Source organism: Dermatophagoides farinae, chromosome 9, assembly GCF_024713945.1.
Source record: "Dermatophagoides farinae isolate YC_2012a chromosome 9, ASM2471394v1, whole genome shotgun sequence".
NCBI lineage: Eukaryota > Metazoa > Arthropoda > Arachnida > Sarcoptiformes > Pyroglyphidae > Dermatophagoides > Dermatophagoides farinae.
Genome location: NC_134685.1, coordinates 424,481 through 437,479, shown reverse-complemented (window position 1 = coordinate 437,479; position 12,999 = coordinate 424,481). Strand labels below are relative to the sequence as shown.

Sequence of the window (12,999 nt, the reverse complement as noted above, 5' to 3'; positions counted from 1 at the left end):
TTTAGAGATAGAGATAGAGATTTTTATTCATCATAATCATCATATTTTCATTATAAATTATTAAAATTATCAATCAATTATATGAGAAAGATAGAATTAAACAAAATACATTTTGCGAGTATAGAAAAAAAAATTGGTAATTATGTTCACAAAGTATTGTCTCTGTATTAGTATTCGAAAAAAAAATTAAGAAAAAAGATCCTGATTGTTGTTGTTGCGTATGTGTTAATTAATTATTCTTGGAAAATGAAATTTCATAAAATCATTAAAATTCTTTTCATTCATTCGTCATAATTTGGTGATGTCGGCGAATAAGTTGACGGCGATGTTGGTGAATATGATGTAGGTGAGGTGGGTGAATAACTGGATTCATGTGGAGAGTATGTTGGTGATGTAGGAGAATAATTTCTTGTTGGACTAGTTGGTGAATATCCTGTACTGGTACCAGCAGCACCAACAGATCCAATAGGACGTCCATTACTACCAACACCTGAATAAGTAGGCGATGCTGGTGAATAAACAGATGATGAACCTGTGCCACCACCTACAATTCCACTATCTGGACCGGAACGCCCATACGGTGGTGAAGATGGCGAATATCCACTGCTTGCACCAGGTGAATATGACTGTGGCGATGATGGAGCATACGATGGCGATGAAGGAGAATATTTGGGAGACAATGATGAATATCTCGGTGAAAATGATGGCTGATATGAAGGGGACGATGGCGAATAGCTCGAAGCAGCACCAGGTGAATATTTTGGCGATGATGGAGCATACGGTGATGTATACGATGGGCTGTAAGATGGAGAAGATGGTGAATAATTTGGAGAAGATGGCGAATATGACGGTGATGTTGGAGAATACGATGGGGAAGTTGGCGAATACGAGGGTGATGTTGGAGAATACGATGGGGAAGTTGGCGAATATGATGGCGATGGTGAATACGATGGTGAGGTTGGAGAATATGATGGCGAAGTTGGCGAATACGATGGTGATGTTGGAGAATACGATGGCGATGTGGGGCTATACGATGGTGAGGTCGGAGAATACGATGGTGAAGTTGGACTATAGGATGGAGACGATGGTGAATAATTAGGTGAGGTTGGAGAATACGATGGCGAAGTTGGCGAATACGATGGTGAGGTTGGAGAATACGATGGCGAAGTTGGCGAATACGATGGTGAGGTTGGCGAATAAGATGGTGAGGTTGGAGAATATGATGGGCTTGCTACCCCGATATGCGGTGACATTGGCATATAATTAGGAGATGCAGGTGAATATGATGGCGATAATGGACCACTTGGGGATGGAAGATATGGACTAGATGGGGATCCTGGACTGCCAAGGCCACTTGGTGACCAACTTGGCGAATATCCAGGTGAAAATCCTGCATCAGACGCAGCTGATGGTGAGAATCCAGCTGCTGCCGGTGTCATACCAAGACCAACACCAACACCACTTCCACCTGAAGCCCATGGTAATGCATAAGCAGGTGTTGAAACACCATATGGTGTCATCTGTGGAGACATTCCCGATCCAGTCATTGATGGTGAATCCATACCATAGAATAAACCAGTTCCTAAATCATAAAAAAGCCAAAAATTAATAATGATCAAAAAAACAAACAACTCCAAACACATACCAAGTCCATGTAGATTCGTAGGTATTTCAATACCAAGTTTACATTTTTCTGGATCCAATAATAAACCAAATGAGCCAGTACCGATTCTAGCCAATTGACCAACGATAATGTTTTCGGAAACACCTTTCAAATAATCAATCTCAGCATGCATTGCAGCATCAATCAATACATCGACGGTTTCCTCGAATGAACAACGCATCAATGCACCAACATCTTGACGATTAATACCATGACGAGTGATGGCCATCAAATGTCCTTTAGCAGTCATAACATCACAAAGCAATGCTAAATGACGATAATTTACATATGAACCATCGAAGGAAATAACATGATTCATTTCTTTTTCCACTGCTTTTCGTACAGCTTCAATACCCAATGTTGAGAATATTTCACAGATATCATTCGAATAAGTACGTGTTGGATCAACATCACGTTCCGATAGGACTCGCATTAAACTTGTACCATCCGTTTCCAATAGCCACTCGGCAATCGATTTGTAATCACCAGTTTCGGTGATGATGATACGTTTTTTATTATCCGTCGTAGGTAGATGCATATAAACTTTAGCTATCGATTCAATACCTTGTAATGTGATATCACTTAATAATGATGATTCAATACAACGCAAGAAAACATCATCTTCCATTTTATCAATTTGTTCTTCTTCTTCGGCTGATGATTTTTCCTCCGGATTCATTATACGTATGCGCAGCACTAATTTCTCTGCATTATCATCATTGAATATGCAATTTAAATCTTCACCAAAACCAGCATTAATTTTTTCAGCAATTTGTTCCATCGTTAATTTTTTATCCGTCATACGTTTACGGTCTAATTCAATACGCAACAACCATGGTGATATACGTGATGTATCAAAATCGGGCATCTCATAATAAACATTTACAAATTCTTGATCTTCGTGTATCACGGTATTCAATGGATCTGGATCATAAAAAATTGCCGTGTTAGCTGTCACTTTTCTCAGGGTTGTATGTTCCAAACGACATAAAACATCTTTGGCTTTTTCAGCATCACGTGCAGCAGCTCCGGTCAAAAACACTGTTAATGATGGTGTTTTTGGTTTTTTCGATATGTTGATAATTTCTTTTAAACGTGGTACACCCAATGTAACATTTTTTGCCGATACACCAGCATAATGAAATGTGTTCAATGTCATTTGAGTGGCTGGTTCACCCAATGATTGTGCTGCCAATGCTCCGACCATTTCACCTGGTTGCACTTGTGCTTGATGAAATTTCGAATCAATTTCACCCAATAACCAATCGAAAGGCTTCAGAACTCAATCGATCTTGTTCGGTAATTTTTTTCGTACACAATGTTGATCTTAATAGACAACGAAATAAAAGTGTTGCATTTTGATTTGCTTTTATCGACAATGGATCTTCCCCAGGTACAATGGTCAATTTGTTCACTAGGTTTTCAACACCGGTCAATACTTTTAATGGTGAGAGATCCGTAGCCACTCGTTTATTGACATGAAATATTTTCTGTGCATTCCAAATCATACGATTTATATTACAAGGCAGAACGACTTTTGAATCACCCGTAGGGAATAATCCACGTAATGTATCACGATCTTTTTGTAAACGTTCAAATTCTTGTTCCAATTCTGATAATGAACGTGGATTACCAAGTAAGTCTTTTACAACATCTTCAGTGAAAGTTTTTCGTAAATATTTTTCATTCGTTGCATCGAAACGAAAACGTTCCCGAAACTGTCGATCATTCGGTTTCAATGTAGGAAGGTTTTGAAATTCAACATGTGAACCATCCAAACCATCTTCACCATAACGTAATTGAATCACTTGACCGTTTGAATTACGAACCGTTGCATCATAGGTGACCATTACAGATTCCATGGCTTTAATTAATCGTCGTTGAATATAGCCAGTTTCTGCAGTTTTTACAGCCGTATCAATCAAACCTAGAAAATAGTGAACGAATAAACAAAAGTTGAATAAATTGTCGAAAAAAAAAGAAAATCAACAAAATATCACCTTCACGACCACCCATTGAATGAAAGAAAAATTCCGATGGTGTTAAACCGGCCAAATAGGAATTCTCCACAAAACCACGTGATTCTGGACCATAATCATCTTTAATGAAATGCGGTAAGGTACGTTTACGAAAACCGAATGGTATACGTTTGCCTTCCACATTCTGTTGACCTACACAGGCAATAACTTGTGATATATTAATTTTCGAACCTTTCGATCCAGCTACGACCATAGCTTTGAAGTTATTAAATTCTGACAATGATTTTTGAGCCGACGCTCCAGTCTTATCACGAGCATCATTCAATATACGATTTACTTGATTCTCGAATGTTTGCCTCAATGTATTACCGGGTGTTGGTTCCAATTCATCATTATGTGCTTTTTCAATCACCTCAATCACATCTTGTTTAGCTTTTTTGATTGTTTCTTGAATGTCACGATATGTTTGTGGATCAGCAAATGTATCACCAATACCAATCGAGTGGCCTTCATATAGCAGCCAATTATTAATTACGGTTTGTATATGCCAATAAAACAAACCACATGTTTCATGTCCCATTTCTAGAAACACAACATGCATCAGATTTCCAGCTGATTTGCCGACAGTTTTGGCACAAACAATTCCGGATAAAAGTTCACCATTTTCAATCAAAACTTTTGTATCACCAGGTGATATCCATTTGTAGGGGCCTTCGTCTTCATCATCAGGGTGTGTGGAATGATTACGTATCAAAGAAACATGTCCTGGTATGATTAGGGAGAAAAGTTGTTTCCCAGTCCACAATGGTATTGGTTTCAATATACAAGGCATCGGTAATTTACCATCCCATGTTGGCAGAAACATCAATAAATTCATCATTTGATCTTGTGTGAGGAATACATCACGTTTAGTCATTTTACGTACAGCTGTCAATGTGTCTTGGACGATACCCATGACAGGTTTATTTGATTGTGGTGTTATAATATTTCTTGGCACCATTGCTAATTGTTCGATTTCAGCACGTGTTTCCAACGATTGTGGTACATGTAGATTCATTTCATCACCATCAAAATCAGCATTATATGGGGTCGTAACCGATAGATTGAAACGAAATGTTGACCATGGTAATACACGTATTTTATGTCCCATCATACTCATTTTATGTAATGTTGGTTGTCGATTAAATACAATCACATCACCATTACGAATATGACGTTCAACTTTATAACCAAATTCTAGATGTAGATCTGATGGTCGTGGATGAAATCTCAAATCGATACGTTCACCATTATCACGTATAATATATTTTGCTCCAGGATATTGATTATTACCTTTGCATACGAGTTCTTTTAATTGATCTGAAAAAAATGAAAATTATAGAAATTTACCAAAAGAAAACAAACAAAAAAATGACCAAACTAACCAATATTAAATGGTGTGACAATCTCGGGAAATGTTAGATTCTGAGCAATTGAACGCGGTACACCGACTTCATCGATACGAAGATTCGGATCCGGTGTAATAACGGTACGTGCGGAGAAATCAACACGTTTACCCATAAGATTGCCACGAATACGTCCTTCTTTTGCTTTCAATCGTTGTTTGATAGATTTCAATGGGCGTCCAGATTTTTGCTGTGCACGTGGAATGCCCGGTATTTCATTATCAACAAACGTGGCCACATGAAATTGTAACATTTTCACATTTTCCGCTATAATATGTGTGGCTGCTCCGTTTTGTTCATTTTTAATCAATTCATTATTTGTCTTGACAATATCGGCTAATTTATGTGTCAAATCATCTTGATTACGTGCCGATCCAAACATCACTACAGCTGGCCGAACACATAATGGTGGCACTGGTAATACGGTCACCATCATCCAACTAGGTCGTGCATATTTTGGATCCATACCCAGTATGGAGATTTCTTCGTCCGAGATATCTTTGAAAATCTGATGTACACGCTCGGCGGTCAATGCGATTTTTTTCTCATGTGAATCTTCATTCAAATGTTTCCATTCAGCGTAAAGATCCAAACCTTCACGTTTGATTTGTGGTTGATAGCGGCCACAACCACCATGTAGATTTACTTTTTTCTTCAATGCTAGTTGCTGATCGGCTTCATTAAAATCGGTGTTTTCTTTATTCAAATCCATATCATCAGTTCCTTCGCAGATATTTTTTCCTTTACACAGATCATAAACATGTGCCAGACGTTTACGTGGATTTCCTTTGGTTTCGGCAACAATCTCTTTTATTTTAGAATTTGTTGGTGATATTAGCATCTTGGAACAATAAAAACAAACACAACGAAGGATTTTTATTGTTTTATTCAAGAAACCAATATGAAACACTGGTTTAGCCAATTCTAAATGTCCAAAATGTCCTGGACATTCAACCATGTTTCCGGCACATGTTTGACAACGTGATGTTCTTTACAAATGCAAAGAAAAATGGTCAAAGTCAAAAAAAAAAATCGAACCAAACGACAACCAACATACCGATCGACAACACCTTGTCGTGGATCCATCAAGCCACCGATTTTCGGTCGGCCATTTTCATAGATTTCAGCATATTGGATACCACCATCGGTGACTGACATACGACGTATTTCATCCGGCGAAAATATACCAAATTGTACACGACGTACCTCACGCACAGGTGCTTTTGAATCACTGGTCACTATGTTTGACATTTTTTTTTCTATTTGTTTTTGTTTTATTTATTGCCGTTGACAATGATGAGCGTGATTTCAATTCAATATATTGAATTGAATGTCACACACTCAGAGATAATGTGTTTCAATCTAACACCATATACACACACCACAAACAAAAGATGTCCAAATATACACACAGACCAACGAAAGAAAATTTGACAAAAAAAAAAAAAGAATATTCGGAAATTTAGATAAAAATTCTGGATCAACAAAAATTATTTGGAGGCAAAATAAATGAAAAAATGCCGAATGTGCGAGTATTCAATGTCTGTCTGTCTGTCCGTCATTCTGTCTGTCGTAATCATGTATATAAAGGTAATAATAAGAAGTAGCATCAGTAACAGTTTGTCACAAGCACACACACCATTTTCCATGATTGCCACTACAACCAAAAAAAAAACCAACAAGCACAATGAAATAAAACAATATGGACATTGTTCATAAATATCGTTACTGAATAGAATTTAAAAAAAAAATCAATTTAAGCTTAGTGATTGGTTTGTATACAAACAAATGTTTTTTTAATCAATTGATTATCATCATTATTATTATTATTATTATTTAGACAATTCTCGGCTTCGTTCTGTTGATTTTTTAACAGCATTGATAATTGTTGCATTGATGCCACCTTGTTCCAACATTTCAACACCAGCAATCGTAGTACCGGCTGGTGAACAAACATGATCACGTAATTCAATTGGATTCATGCCAGTTTCAGTGACCATTTTTGCTGCACCCTGCCATTGAAACAAAAACAGAATAAGATCATATATGTGGAAATTCATTCAATCATTCATTACCATAACAGTTTGTGTAACTAATTCACGAGACATTTGTCGAGATAAACCAACGGAAACACCGCCATCACACATTGCTTGTATTACGGTATAGATAAATGCAATGCCACTGCCAGCAACACCAATAATTGAATGTATTTGTTCTTCATTATCCACCTGCTGACATTTGCCTAATTTATTCAATAATTCAGGCAACTTTTCGGACCATAATTTCTGCGTAAGATTCCATGGTTTCCAATAAAGACCAATTGTGCCGGCATTGATTGCCATTGCTGTGTTAGGCATGATTCTTGCTAAATTATGTTTCAACGATGGTGAAAGATAATTTTCAATCGTTTGCAATGATACACCAGCCATAACAGAAACGATAAAAATTTTATCCCATTGATTTGGTTGAACTTTATCCTTCAACGATGACCAGAATCCAAAATCTTTTCCAATATTTGGTTTTACACAAATAAACAACAAATAGTGAACATCTGATGATTGCGAATCAAAAAATATTTGATGCAAATTCTGTGTTGTATGGCAGCCAAAATTCTGTGAAAAAAAAAATATTTATACCAATATCTTGAAATGATTGTAATGAAAAAATTACCTGAAATGTTTTCAAATTACGATCACTTGGTGCATATGCAAGAATTTGTTCGCATTTTACATATGAACAATTTAATAATCCTTTTGCCATTGATTGTGCAATATTACCGGCACCAATGAATATGATACGTAAATCTTTGGTGTCCATTTTTTTCTGGTTGTACGGATGTGCAAGGTTTCAAGGTAGGAATTTCGAAAACGATACTTGAAAAATTGTTATTTGCTGACATAGACAAAAAGTAGATGATGATAAAACAGGAGATTACAGAAAATCACACGATGTGTGAAATGATTGATTTCAGTCGAAAAAAATTATTTGCAAAAAGCAACCTCAGCAATATTTTCTAAACTATGATCAATGAAAATCCCAGTGTGTATAAACATTGAACAAAGTCTCATTTTCCGATATTGTGACATATCGTCATTTGAAAATTACATGATAAAAACATATACAGTAATACCCCGCTTATAGCTGCCCCGTTTAGCGCTGATTCGATATAACGCTGTACAATTACCCTACACAGAGAGAAAAAATGTAAGCTTCACGGCACTACATATGATTTGAAAATGCACAGTGACAGTTAAAGAGAAAAAAGCTATTTAAAAACATTGAGCCGATTACTGTCTAAATATGCGTATGCATGCGACAGCATCATCAGCATTTTGATTTGAAATTCGACTGATTCAACAGCGTAAGTAGAAAATGAATCGAAATAGATGCATGCATGCAACAGCATCATCATCGTTTTGATTTGAAATTCGACTGTTTCAACATTATTGAGATCTATTTCGACATAAATGATATTTAAAGTTAATAGCGCGTCTTTTGAATAATTGAAATAATATTCACTAAATAATAAATTTATTTTTTTAAATAAAATTGTTTTTTATTTCCATTGAAAACTGTATGAAAAAATTCAAAAATTATGAAAGAAATTATCAATAAAATTTTTTTATGAATAATTACATTTTACCTTTAATCTTCCAAATATTCTTCGTAAAAATTTTGCTCTAAAGAATTTTCTTTCAAGAGTGTCAAGGCTATCTTTTTCTGAATGAAATTCACCATCGAATAAGATGGATTTTTCATATTCTTTCATGTCGAAATTGAACGTTTGTTCAATTGATGGAATCGTTCGTATTTATACGAAGAGTGACGATAATTTGGTCCAAATTCCAATGCATCTTCCCAATAATGCAATATGTTGTGGAATTTGGGCGTTAATTTGCATTCTGGGATTGTAGCATAAATGTCAACAATATTCTTTGCGCATTGTTTTAATTTCAAGATTTCATCTTGGTTTAGCGTAAAGGAATGTGACAACAATGCAAATTCTATATAATTCGAATGCCGTTTTGTGAGTTTGGAAATCACTTCGTATTTGAGTAATAATTTCTTCCAAACGGATGAAAAATTCCAATTTCTGTAAATGGAAAAAGCTAATGTGTTGAATATATGGAAAAAATAAAATATTACCGATGCAGCAGTTCCTTTTAGTTTAAAGCTTTTGCCTTTTGTTTTGCAGGAACCCCTGATCTGTATACGGTCATTGTTGAAGAAATTGGTATTTACAACATTTTGAACCAATTCGGTTGAAATTTTCAACAGCTTCAACATCGCATATGCTCAATATGCTCTTCGATTCCTTCTTCGAAATCATGCATGCTGAAAAATAAGAATATTCAATTAAACAAATCTGAAAGTGTAAAATGTTAGAGTAAATTAATTACCAATCAAGTGGCGCCAACTGAGAAATATAAGTATTGGGCAGCTCACTGAAGACGCAATATTTTTCTAATCCGAATATTTTGTCTTTATTTTTTTTAATATTTTGCTCATTTTTTAATATTTGGTCATAGCAAATATTAGAAAAATTTATTCTTTGCTTGCCAATTCCAAGCTCATTTTAGCCCCCTTGGCTCCACATACCCGACATATGAATGAACGGGTTTGAAAAGCTGTATTGTAGCCTAAAATAATCAATACTTGTGTTAATATATATATTTATAAGCAATAATATATGAATAACAATACCCAATAATTCATAAGTTCCCTTATTATCGCCGCAAATAGCGCTAATGGAAATTATGAAATTTTTATTGTCGATTAAAATTCCCTCAGTCATCGCTGATTTCAAATCTGTGATGACTGGCCGAAAAATATCAGCCAGTTGGTAACCATTTTCTCTCATATCTTTTCGATTCACTAACATCACCATGAAAATGTTCTTCTGTTTCAGTCTCATTTTCAATGGGATATGTGGAAACGTCAGATAGAGTCCCATATATGTGTGATTTTTGTTTTTGACTCCGAGCTGATTGACAATTGAGAAATCATCAAATCCAAACTCCAATTGGAGTGTTCCCAATAAACGATTTTTACGCTCAGCTGAACATTGCAAATGTTCAGTGTATCGTAATTCATCTGAATTGTCGTCTTTGTATTTTTTTTCCAACAACAATTGGGAAACTATTGATTTATTCGACAATATCAATCGACAAAGGTCACTTGGCTTGACCCAAGAAAATTTTAAAACTGAATTTGTATTTGGAATTTTACTATTCCAAACTTCATGTACTGGTGGAATAAATAATAAATCAATAAACCATTTCAATCAATTTAGTTTGAATACTTTACCGGCCGGGATGTAAGTTGGTAAATTTTCTATATATTTATCCAAATGATATTTACTTGATGAAAGACTTATCATGTTATTGAAAATCTCCCGGCTCTCATCAAGTTGTGTGTTTTGCGGTAATGGATAAAGACAATGCTTTATCACCATTGGAACTATTTTAATGATAGTCATTGTTCGTTGGATCAGATCTTGATAATTTGTTAAAATCGGTAGAATTATTAGCCCCGCTTAGCGATGTTTCGCTTAACGCTCAGAATTTTTGTAACGTAACCCCCGCGTTAAGCGGGGTATTACTGTACATACAAAATGATATAATCAAACACACTGGAACCGATACAATCGATATATTTTTGTTTTTATATTTTTTTGAAAATTCGTATTTCGATCATGTTTTTTAGTTGGAAAATTAATCATGACGATGATAAAAAAAAACGATACCACAATACGACAGATGGCGGTACAAACATCAGTTGTTGATTAGTTGGACTTGGATTTGACGAGTAGATGAGATTCAGTTAGATTTTTGCCAAATTTATTATCATTACCAGCCCGGTACAGGCGCTTCGCGCCTGCCCCAGGCTGGCCCTGCGGGGCTGACTCCTGACAGTCAATATAGCTGGATACCCGCAGGTGTGGCGGCTGCGCCGCCCCCCCTGCTTGGTACCCAGCCAAAGGTATCAATCCTTGACGGTCAATATAACTGGATGCCCGCAGGTGGGGACGGCTGCGCCGCCCCCCTGCTTGGCATCCAGCCAAAGGTGTCAATTTTAACGCTTCGTGCCTGACGGTGGATTTCTATGCACGGCGTTTTGCTTCCGGCTTTCGGTTTGGTACCGCAGGCTCAGCCATGACTTTTGTATTGTACCTGACACCTTTGAAAATGTTACGTAAATCCAACATCAACTTATCGATCAAACAGCATACTTATTATTGTTCATCGATATCGATAAGTTGGCGGAATACGATATTTTTGGTGTAGATGCTGCGATCGTTGTTGACCTTCAGCAAAATAGGTCAACAACGATCGCAGCATCTACACCAAAAATATTTGACGAAAATCTCCCCCAAAGATGATTAATTTACCACCAAAAACTTCTTGCGACTGCATGAGATCTTTGAGCAATAAGTCAATTATGTTAATCACATGAATCGACATCACTATAACAATACAATACTCACTTTTCAATACTTATAATAATACAAACATACTCATCAAATACTCATATACATTCACACAAAATGAAAATCACGTGGTCGCTATCAAAATTCGAATTCGACGATTCGAACTCTTTCTATGTTCTATTGAATGACTGCACCATCTATGGGATGCAAAATCTGCAGCAAAGTGTGCGGAGCTAGAACAATGAAAAAATGCTTTGTCAAAGCTACATACCACAGAATGCGTTTCTTTGGAAGCGACTTCTACTTCTGAGCTGGACGAACTGTTCAGAGGCATTCAAAAGTTTTCCCGCATGCTCAGACACACACACACACAACACACACTGAGTAGCTCATACCAAATAGTTATGTTTGTACTGAAAATAAGTAGGAATGGCCGGCTCAGCTTCGCCGCAGTTTACAGACATCCTTAGCGTCATAGAATAGTAGATATCTATTTTTGATTCTTGTCCATCCACATACTTGGATTCTGTTGAATTTTTGATGTACTTTATTATAATCAGACAATCGAACCATTCATTTTCCACATTCGTTATTATTTGATCCAATATTATTTGCAATATATCAATATAATTTGTTGCCAAGTTCTTGTTCACCACTTTCTTGACTATTGACAGTAGCGGCGCCACTGTCACCGATTGTGTGTTGGATTTTCACACAGTTGATTGTTCTCTCTCGAGCCTCCGTTTTGGATTGCAATTAAATCTATTTGTTCGGAGTATCAATTTGATTTTGAATAGGCGTCATGTCATTCGTTTCTTCATTTTGAACCAGTTCCATGGCGAGATTGATACGATTGCATCAAACAAAACCAAAAAACACAAAATAAAGACATATACAACATTCATCATCAGCACAACCATACCGTTGTTCAACGGCTATTTCGACAATTAATATACTGATAAATAATAAATTTTAAAAAATGGAGTCTATTTTAGAGTGTACACTCAAAAAATGGTGTGTATTTTAGAGTGTATACTCGAAAAATGGTGTGTATTTTAGAGTGTATACTCGAAAAATGGTGTGTATTTTTAGTGTAGCAAAAAAATTTCTCTTTTGCCGTGACCCGGATTCGAGCCGGGGTTATTGCGGCACTGTGAATTGAAACAACACAACATATCATAGTTGAATGTTTGCTTCCCCCCACAACGCAAGGTACTAACCACTATACGATCACGGCGCTGATAGAAGGAATATAGCGACCCTCATCGGATAACATAGGAAAAAAATCGGCCGTCCAATGTTTCAATCGCATGTGCATGTCGAATGCCAACCACAATTATTTCTGATAATGGTACAAATTTGAAAAGGTTGAGCCGTATGCTACACTCAAAGAATTGGACCTTTTAACCCTAGAAAGGTAACCATATCGATATTGCGGGAAAGGTAATCTACGTAAATTTTACGTATTTGATATGCCTAACT

At 36.2% G+C, this 12,999-nt stretch overlaps 2 protein-coding genes and 1 long non-coding RNA gene across 3 annotated transcripts; all 3 read right to left on the bottom strand.

Annotated features, from left to right (window-relative positions):
• Positions 1 to 6,620, bottom strand: LOC124497876 (RNA polymerase II subunit RpII215). The gene is given in 6 exon segments (XM_047061556.2): positions 1 to 1,582; positions 1,646 to 2,933; positions 2,935 to 3,590; positions 3,664 to 5,001; positions 5,067 to 6,076; positions 6,145 to 6,620. Coding segments are annotated over 6 exon segments (5,787 nt in total). The 5' UTR covers positions 6,339 to 6,620; the 3' UTR covers positions 1 to 281.
• Positions 6,621 to 6,856: 236 nt separating this feature from the next.
• LOC124497888 (pyrroline-5-carboxylate reductase 3) lies at positions 6,857 to 8,163 on the bottom strand. Its single transcript, XM_047061570.2, has 3 exons — positions 7,758 to 8,163; positions 7,163 to 7,699; positions 6,857 to 7,099 (listed from the first exon to the last, which is right to left on the bottom strand). The coding sequence occupies exons 1-3, from the start codon at positions 7,902 to 7,904 to the stop codon at positions 6,920 to 6,922; spliced, it is 864 nt and encodes a 287-aa protein (XP_046917526.1). The 5' UTR covers positions 7,905 to 8,163; the 3' UTR covers positions 6,857 to 6,919.
• A 573-nt stretch (positions 8,164 to 8,736) lies between these two features.
• Positions 8,737 to 12,438, bottom strand: LOC124497893 (uncharacterized). Its single transcript, XR_006959455.2, has 5 exons — positions 10,395 to 12,438; positions 9,792 to 10,334; positions 9,488 to 9,727; positions 9,234 to 9,422; positions 8,737 to 9,180 (listed from the first exon to the last, which is right to left on the bottom strand). It is a non-coding gene; the product is annotated as an uncharacterized LOC124497893 (long non-coding RNA).
• Positions 12,439 to 12,999: the final 561 nt, after the last annotated feature.